Here is a 10000-nt window from a genome sequence, read left to right on the forward strand (position 1 = left end):
CTGTCAGTCAGACCTATCAACACTGGTTTAACTGTTTAGGTTTGCTGTTTTCTATTTAAATCGTTACATTTTAATATGAGTAGTCTTATGAAACAGAGAATACTTTCCACCATCCTCTGTTTGGATGAGGAGTTATCGCAGCTCCTGCAAACACACACGGAGCAAGTTGTAGGCTGATGTGTGCGCATGAAACGATCCGTAGGAGATAAAAAATACAGAGAATCAAGTGTTCGCCTAATCTGCTCCCACAAACAGGCTCTCTTCCCTCTGTTCTGGTCATTTTAAGTCACTATTTTCGTACAGTTTCGGGTAAACAGAGACGGAAAAAGCAGTTTCTCTTCCGTCTTCTTTGTTGCCAAGGCGACGAGTCCCGACGATCTACTATCTGATTGGCCCTTTGAAAAAAGCGGCGGTGACGTCCCCACCGCCTTTCTGAAAAGTTAAACTTTTTTCAACTTGCAAATCTCGAAGCGGCCGCACAAAAAGACAAAAAACGCTCGAAAAAAGAGCGGCCGCCTTTTCCCGAGGCGGCCGCTTCTCATTGGGAATCAATAGAAAAAAGGCGCTTGCGGTGGGAAAAAGGCGTTAGGTGGACACGGGCCCTTAATATCTTTTTGGAGAAGCCTGTGTCACTTCCAATCAAGAAAAATCTTGCTGGTTTCATAAAAGTAACTTTAAGTCAAAATGTGCCAGGGGTATGAATAATTTCGGTTTTGACTGTATATATATATATAAAAAATGTACAAACCAGTGTATTGCGCTTGGCCCTGCCGTCAGTAGCCACAGACACAGACACGGATCTAGAGAAGTATTTCCCTGGTGAGGCGCTGCTGGGTCTCTTGGTCATGTGGAGCTGAGATCCAGACAGGCTGAGGTCCAGAGCGTCTCCTGACAGCGCACAGGGCAGGGAGGCCGGGGAGCGGAAAGGATGCATGGTCCTCTGGACACCTGGGAGAGAGGGGGGAAGTTAAACCAGGTTTTTTCTTACAGCTAGATTTTTTTTTTTTGGCATTTTCAAGCTTTATTAAACCTGCAATACGAGTGTGTAATATGACATCATCAAGAAAGTTCTACAAAGTTCTAGAATGCAACGCTCCCTGGGTAACCCCAACCCTTTGGAATAATAACAGAAGCTACAGTGGCCTTCAAGGACAAGAACAATTCTTAATGTTAAACAATGCACCTGACGACATTCCAACTATGACACTTTCAAGATGGCGGCACTAGGCCTTGGTCCAAAATATGCAGAAATATGGACATATATGAGACCCTTTCTAAGGGAAAAAATAATAATTCAAAACATTTTTTTCAGCTATTATACACTAAATTAAATGTACTTATGGATATTATAATTACTTTCTACAAAATCTGCTAGGAAATAAAACCCAACATTCTACACACTGCAGGTTTAAGACCAACTTTACAAAACCGAAATTGAAGCAAAAAAAAAAAAAAAAAAACACACATCTGTTACTTCACTTAGATGTGTTAAAACTCTACTTCAGGTCAAACAAAATGCCAAAATGACAGACAGACAGACAGACAGACACACAGACAGACACACACACACACAGACAGACAGACAGACAGACAGACACACAGACACACACACACACAGACAGACAGACAGACAGACAGACAGACACACAGACAGACACACAGACAGACAGACAGACAGACAGACAGACAGACAGACAGACAGACAGACAGACACACAGACAATAACGTTTCACTTCAAAACCACTTAGAGGTATAAGTAAAGTATTCAGAAAATTGAGAATCCTGTTGGTTATAAGGACACAATAGGCCACACATGCCACTTGCCTTGGGATTTATTTAGCTTGCACAGACCATAATACAGCCTATGGTCCAACCACAACAACAGAGAAAATAACAGGCCACGTTCGTTCCCCTGACTGTTTTGTCTCCCAGGGAAACCAACAACAACAAAACCACTCACTGTGTTTTGCTACCACTGGGATGTCCCGACAATTTGAGAGAACTGAAATCAGTGCTTAAGAGTTCTGCTTTAACAGTTAAATCAATGCTTAAAACATGTCCGCTGGAATCGCTACAAACCAAAGCTAGTTAATACATGATGATATGAGGTTGTAGCTGCTTGTGTTTAGCCAACCATAACCATTAACACCTTTTCAAAGCAGCTCTTCTAAAACACTGGTAGCAAACAATAGCTGATACATGGTGACACAGGGTCCCTACAGTTCTAAGAAAGACAGATTCCAGACTGTATTGCTACCATTACTACTCAGAATTAAAATATTAGAAAATCTACCAATTTCCAAATCTTATTCTCAACATGTTTAGACAATTTATCGCCTAAAATTCAGAATTAATGGAATTTTTAAATTTGAAACCAGTGTATACCTCATCATGTCTGATAATTTATCAGTCTTTTGTTTATACAGATATATGTAAGGCTATATTAAAGGTGCAGTGTGTAATATGAGATCATCAAGAAAGTTCTACAAAGTTCTAGAATGCAACACTCCCTGGGTAACCCCAACCCTTTAGAATAATAACAGAAGCTACAGTGGCCTTCAAGGACAAGAACAATTCTAAATTTTAAACAATGCACCTGATGACATTCCAACTATGACACCTTCAAGATGGCGGCACTAGGCCTTGGTCCAAAATATGCAGAAATATGGACATATATGAGACAATATATGTCTAAGTGAAAAAAAAAATATTCAAAACATTTTTTTCAGCTATTATGCACTAAATTAAACGTACTTATGGATATTATAATTACTTTCTACAAAATCTGCTGGGAAATAAAACCCAAAATTCTACACACTGCAGCTTTAAAGGATCCTTTAAGATAAATGGACGCAATGCCTTCTAGGAATTTGTAAGGATGTCTAGGAACGCTGATTTATAAAGTCGTACTGCGCATGTCTGAGCATGTCCAAAAGAAATGTAGTACATTTAAAAACCAATTAAAGCCTTATGTTTAGATTATATAATCCAATGCATTTGAAGACTTTTTAAGAATGTATGGAAACCAAATATCTGAGTATTTTCAAGACATATGAAAGGTTGAATTAAGTAGTTTTAAGAGGAATTAAGGCATTATTTTTAGATTCAAATTCAATGCCTTAAGACTTGTTAAGGATGTGTAGGAAGCTAGTGACAGGTGTACAGTATGATTGCTGTGGTAACTCATGTTATCATCTTCAAATCTTATCACAAAATCAACAGACTGAAGCAGGAAATGTTTGTTTAATAATAATAATAATATTATATAATATATAACGTATGAAACAGCAACAGAGCTATACACAGCTAGGATTTATCAACAGAAATAGTTGTTATAATAACCTTTCGGTAAACTAAATCAGTCATTAAACCTTTGCTAGCAGTGACTGTATGCTTAGCTTAACCTTATCTGAATGTACAGTAGATTGGGATGTTTACTTTGATGCAAAGTATCGCCATTAAAAACGCGATAACGTTCATTTCAACTGATTTGCTAAATCACCGTTTCAGACGTAACACCCACAGCTCACGTTAACGGTTATATTTCTAGCCATTAAAAAAAGCTAAAAAGACGTTTGCCATCATTTAAAAACAAATATATGTCGCTGAATGAGCTCATAAAGGATTTGAAATACTTACTTTAAGAGCTGGACGCCGCCATTGCTGTTAAAATGTGTTTTTTCCTCGATTTCACGGTGGTGTTTTGATCCCAAGAAGATACAGAGCAGTGAAAGTGCTGCGACCAAATAACGTGTAACACCATCTCTGTGGCAACAACACTCCAACGGCCGCTGCCCCCTGACGTCTGTGATTGGCGGAGAAAGAACATTGTCGTCTTCATTCGTTGATCTGATTGGCTGAGAGGAACTGTCTGTTTAAAGTGACCATTCCAATGGGCGGGGCTTTCCACACAAACGGTTTGGTTGAGTTTGCAAAAGGAGGCACTGAATGATGCTGATGGCACAAATAATCAATTTCATGATAATTTCCCAAGTTATCAATATTTTTGAGATATAAAAAGACACAAATATTGATTATGGTTTATTTCATTTTGAAATAATGAATTGTTTGTAACTTATTACAGTTAAAATATGGTTAAACATGTATGAGAAATAGGTAGGGTGCTAAAACAAATGTCCCATTCTTTCACAATTTATTTATTGATTGATTTAACATTACAGATTCAACATAACATAAAAATAGAATACACTTTCTTAACATTTGAAACCTTAAACAAATAAAAACATCTCAATAGTAGGCATAAACATTTACAATTTCTACATCATAGAAAGAAAGGAATTTAAAATCAGATTGTGCTTGTCATATGGAATGCATTAAGACAGTGAGTCCTCATTCAGACATCCTGTCAGTGTTTATTCCACACACACACACACACACACACACACACACACACACACACACACACACACACACACACACACACACACACACACACACACACACACACACACACACACACACACACACACACACACACACACACACATGGAAATCATATAAAAGAGAAAGATCAGCACTAAAATATAAAAAAAAGTGCGGAGACATAAGTCAACAGTCAAAAGTGCAAACAACGCTAAAATCCGGAATGTTCTCGGTCAACTTTTTAAACTTGAGATTATGTTCTATTATATTTTAAAGTTTATAAATAAGTCCCTCGGCATGCCTGGCAGAGAAAATATGCATTTCCTTGACAAAAAAAATAGTTTTTTTAAACAAATTTGTAAGATTTTTTCAGTTTATTTCTGGCAATTTTACAACTTAAATCTTGAAGAAAAAAAACCCAAATATGCAATGAAATGGAGATTTAAATTTTTGAATGTTTTGTTTTTGTGTTGTGTAAGACCTGTCCGCATGAGAAAGGGAATACCACAAGATTGTAAATAACAGGCTAAACTTGATGAGTTACCAGATTGAAAAACTATATTCAAATATTCCTGCAAGATCCAAAATTTGTGGCTAATATCATGAATAAAAACATTTAAAAAACTTCCCCCTTCTATTATTTTTTCCACAAAAGGCACCCTGGATATATCACACAAGTAAATCACATACAATAACAACTATCAGCAGTAGTACATGTATACAGCCCCGGAAAAAATGAAGAGACCAGTCTGGATTTTTTCTTCAATCTTCATCTCTACATTCCTTATTGAAAATGCTCTTTAATGACAATATTTGTATTGTGAATTTGGTAGAAATGTTGTCAGTAGTTTATATTATAAAACCAAAATGTTCATTCTACTCAAACATATGCCTATAAAGAGTAAAACGAGAGACACTGAATATTTGGAGTGGTCTCTTAATTTTTTCCAGAGCTGTATATACGTATCTCTCTGTTAAATTGGTTTTATCTTTTCTTAAACTCGACGGCCGCCTTCCAAACGTCCGCCCCGTGTCCCAGCGTGATGCCCTCCGATAGAGAGTCCAGCCCGAGGAGAGGAGGAAGGTTCTTCTGCTCCAAATGGATCTCTAAGGTCGACCGGATACTGTAGACAGACAGGGAGGGAAAAAATTAATGAATGAATTTGAGCTTTTCTGTATTCATTGTGTCACATTAAAAAAGTGCTCCGAGGAACTTTCAGTGTGTGTTAATTTCTGCACCTCCTTTGGGCAAAAGCGGTAGTGTTTTTACCACGCCAGCTGTTGTTCCTGGGTGAGCGTATACCCATGACAAAGGCATTAAGAAAAACTATATAAAAATAGCATTCCTTGCACTGATGGTCTCGTTTGCTGTTACATGTCATGTATGATCATCAGAGGAAAAATTGGACTTTTTCAGAAATATTTTAAAGTTCCTCGTAGCACCTTTAAATCAAATGTCCACTATGGTTCAGCTCATTGTCTATCTGTAGTTATGTTGCAAACATATTTCTATGCACAAAGAATCGAGCACAAACCGTTGTTATATCAACTAACATTGGTAATAGCCAACCCAATGTCTGTCTGTCTGTCTGTCTGTCTGTCTGTCTGTCTGTCTGTCTGTCTGTCTGTCTGTCTGTCTGTCTGTCTGTCTGTCTGTCTATCTATCTATCTATCTATCTATCTATCTATCTATCTATCTATCTATCTATCTATCTATCTATCTATCTATCTATCTATCTATCTATCTATCTATCTATCTATCTATCTATCTATCTATCTATCTATCTATCTATCTATCTATCTATCTATCTATCTATCTATCTATCCATCCATCCATCCATCCATCCATCCATCCATCCATCCATCCATCCATCCATCCATCCATCCATCCATCCATCCATCCATCCATCCATCCATCCATCCATCCATCCATCCATCCATCCATCCATCCATTGTTCTTTTTCTATCATAGGCATTCCCATTCACTCCTCTGTCCAGATGCTGTTTCAATACATTTGACTTGCTGCCTCCTAAGCTGCTTTTCCACTGACAGATGGAGGGGTCACAATTCGGCCCTCGATTTCAAAAGGCTTAAACCCCCCCCCCCCCCCCCCCCACACACCCCTCAACACCCTCCCTACACACACACACACACACACCCACACACACACACACACACACACACACACACAAGACCCCTCAGACCCCCACACTTTACTGTGATTAAAGCAATAGCCTAAGGGATCAATGGATTCCTTTAGACTAGGGGTGGTAAGGCTTCCAAGTGACAATAGGCACACTTCTAACACCCACAGAAAAGCACAGAACACACTATTGTTATTCCCTAAAAACACTAACACCTCTTGGGTCATCCTGGAAGTAAACATGTCAATAATGCTAATGTTTGGGGATTTTTTTTTTTCTTTTTTTTTCTTGACCATTTGGTGCATCTATCCCCCTCCTCCTCCAACTCACACATGGTGAATTAGTTTGTGTTTTTACTGGAGAATTCCTTTCCTTAAACCTGCAGTGTGTAGAATTTTGGGTTTTATTTCCTAGCAGATTTTGTAGAAAGTAATTATAATATCCATAAGTACATTTAATTTAGTGGATAATAGCTGAAAAAAATGTTTTTAATTATTTTTTTTTCCCTTAGAAAGGGTCTCATATATGTCCATATTTCTGCGTATTTTGGACCAAAGCCTAGTGCCGCCATCTTGAAAGTGTCATAGTTGGAATGTCATCAGGTGCATTGTTTGAAATTTAGAATTGTTCTTGTCCTTGAAGGCCACTGTAGCTTCTGTTATTATTCGAAAGGGTTGGGGTTACCCAGGGAGTGTTGCATTCTAGAACTTTCTTGATGATGTCATATTACACACTGCACCTTTAATTTTCTTCATTTATCCTCGAAAGATCACTTGAGGAGTGAGTGACCCTCATTTACAATGATGTCGAGTAAAATGACAATGCACACACACACACACACACACACACACACACACACACACACACACACACACACACACACACACACACACACACACACACACACACACACACACACACACACACACACAAAACACACAATGCAAATATACAACAAGCTAACAAAGAGACAAGAACTATTAAAACATTCAGAACAAATGGGTGAAGCAGAACAATAGCCTAATTAAAACAGTTACAGGTGGAGTGGGGCTGATTTAAAAATTATATGTTTTAATTGGTTAACGGATATGAGGGTCTTTCGAGGATAAATAGAGGAAACATTAAAATGAAATGTAACAAAGGGAAGATTGAGGGAAGAAAAACCTCATTCATTATAGGGGAAGGTGGGGTGATTTGTGCAACTTTTTACTCAAAGTGATTTTAAAGTGAGGCCTTGACAGTTATGTCTCCAACTCAAATATGTACATATATTTCAGGATGTTGTGCATCCCTGGCAATAAAAACTTTGGATCTGGAATAAACTGTTTAAGAAATATAGCTTTCGGAAAAAAAGTTGTCTTGTCGCACAAATCACCAAAGTCACCATCATCATCTTTCTGGCCATCTGAACTCTCATCAGTGGTGTCGTTAAGTGGAATTGAGATGTCACTCTCTTCTGAGCTACTGTAGACAATCACTTTCTTTTGGTGACCAGCGTATACAGCCATGCCACTGGCACAACTCTCAGAAATGTACTTTGCACTAGTTGCTCCGTGCTTGTGGAACCAACTGCCACCTGACAAATGTGATTCCCCCTACATTTCTGCCTTTAAATCAAGGCTCAAAACCCATATGTACACCCTGGTGTTTCCTCCCCATTAACCTCTGCACTACTTACTTACCTCTGCACTACTATCTGTGTTTATGTGGATGTATGGGCTTTACGTCTTTTATTTTGGTTATTGTTATTGTACCTTCATTGTTTACCTACTGAATGCACTATGTACAGCACTTTGGACAATGCAAACTGTCATAAATGTGCTTTTATAAATACATTTTACTTACTTACTTACTTATAACTCACCCAGGCCCTTGCGCACAAATCACCCCATCCCCAGAATTTTGGATAATAGGCATGATGCAGCAATTTAGGGTTGACATTGTGCTAATTATATAGACTCAAAGTGTAGCATACCAAAGCACTAAAACATGTGTCAAATGTTTTCAAACGTGTCTATAATTGTTCAGACACAATAATCAAAAAACCTTGATCATGGAAATTTTACTTTGAAAGGCAAAACACAGTTTTTTGAGCTTAAATGTGCTTATATCTTATTCCTTGTGTCTCCCTTCTTTACAGGATGAGTCAAATGGATGGCTCTTCTTAAATATGTGGTCACATTTCCAATTTCTTCCACGGTTTTCTAGAAACAATGGGTTTTGCAACTTCCAAAATGCACAAATCACCCCACCTTCCCCTATTATAATAGTGATTTTATAATGATAGAACGCTGGTTCTGTATGGGTGAAGTACCGTATTTTCCGCACTATAAGCCGCACTGGACTATTAGCCGCAGGTGTTATAATGTTTATTTACCATATGTAAGAGTTCGTGCACAGAGGGGATTGTCGGGAAAGAGATGGCTGCTTGAGGAAGCTCCCATTTATTAACATTTCAACAAACAAGTTGCATATTTGCACAACGTATTCAAGTGTTACCATTTAGAGCAATAGTAGCTAGTACAGAATACTGTGCTGTGTAATAACAGGGTCGAAAAATGGGGAAAAAGTCGCGGCTTATAGTCCGAAAATTACGGTATTCCTTTAACGATGATAGTAAAGTGTTGTTCTTACTCCCACTGTGGCTGGTAGTCGTCATCGGGCACGGCGGTGTTTGTTTTCAGCAGTAGGATTTCATGAAGCTCCAGAGAGAATGAGTCAACATCTGTGGCAGCGAGGAAACTCTTCAACTCTTTCTTCTCCTCGTTAGAAAGTCTCTGTTTGAACTCTGAGGGAAGCCTTTGAAACGGGTCCTAAACACACAACAAAAGATCATATTATTATGACTCCATATCCCTGTTCAAATCTAAACTCAAAACTCACCTTTTCAAATTTGCGTACCCCCTCCTGATCTTCCCATCCCATTTTTGTTTTTAATTCAATTGATTGCACTGTATTTGTCTCATTGTACGGTGTCCTTGAGTGTCATGAAAGGCGCCTTTAAATACAATTTATTATTATTATTATTATTATTATTATTATTATTATTATTATTATTATTATTATTATTATTATTATTATTATTATTATTATTATTATTATTATTATTTTTATTATTATTATTATTGTTATTATTATTATTATATTAGTGTCCAAAGATTTTACACAACAGATTTTGGATACAGACTTATTTTCATTTTATAAATAGAAAAAATCCTATGTACAGGTCTTAAAAATGCATTTTCGGCATGTTTTTAAGAAGAAAATATTAACAATTCTTCTAGAATAAACAACATTTAACCAAATCCTTCTGTAATAACCATCAGAATAGTGCTAAGAATGATTATGGAAAGTTTAGTTGAGTATTGAAAAAAAACTAATGTTGAGATAATGTCCGTTAAAGATGGTTGTATAGGAGAAATATACAGACGCAAACAGACAAGGTTTAGTCAAATAAACACCTGAATGTACA

General features: G+C 37.4%; 2 protein-coding genes across 2 annotated transcripts in view; both read right to left on the reverse strand.

The window, feature by feature from the left end:
* Positions 1-3754, reverse strand: part of cep131 (centrosomal protein 131) — a 49940-nt gene extending 46186 nt beyond the window's left edge. The window contains exons 1-2 of the mRNA XM_080049572.1: positions 3640-3754; positions 749-948 (exon numbers count right to left, since the gene is read on the reverse strand). Coding sequence (XP_079905698.1) covers positions 749-934 — 186 coding nt within the window. The 5' untranslated portion in view covers positions 935-948; positions 3640-3754. The remainder of the gene's footprint in view (positions 1-748; positions 949-3639) is intronic.
* A 511-nt stretch (positions 3755-4265) lies between these two features.
* The window catches only part of rnf213b (ring finger protein 213b), a 61367-nt gene continuing 55632 nt past the window's right edge, over positions 4266-10000 (reverse strand). The window contains exons 64-65 of the mRNA XM_080049143.1: positions 9163-9341; positions 4266-5507 (exon numbers count right to left, since the gene is read on the reverse strand). Of these exons, the coding sequence (XP_079905269.1) occupies positions 5369-5507; positions 9163-9341 (318 nt within the window). The 3' untranslated portion in view covers positions 4266-5368. The remainder of the gene's footprint in view (positions 5508-9162; positions 9342-10000) is intronic.

Source organism: Ammodytes marinus (assembly GCF_949987685.1).
Source record: "Ammodytes marinus genome assembly, chromosome: 20".
Lineage (NCBI taxonomy): Eukaryota > Metazoa > Chordata > Actinopteri > Uranoscopiformes > Ammodytidae > Ammodytes > Ammodytes marinus.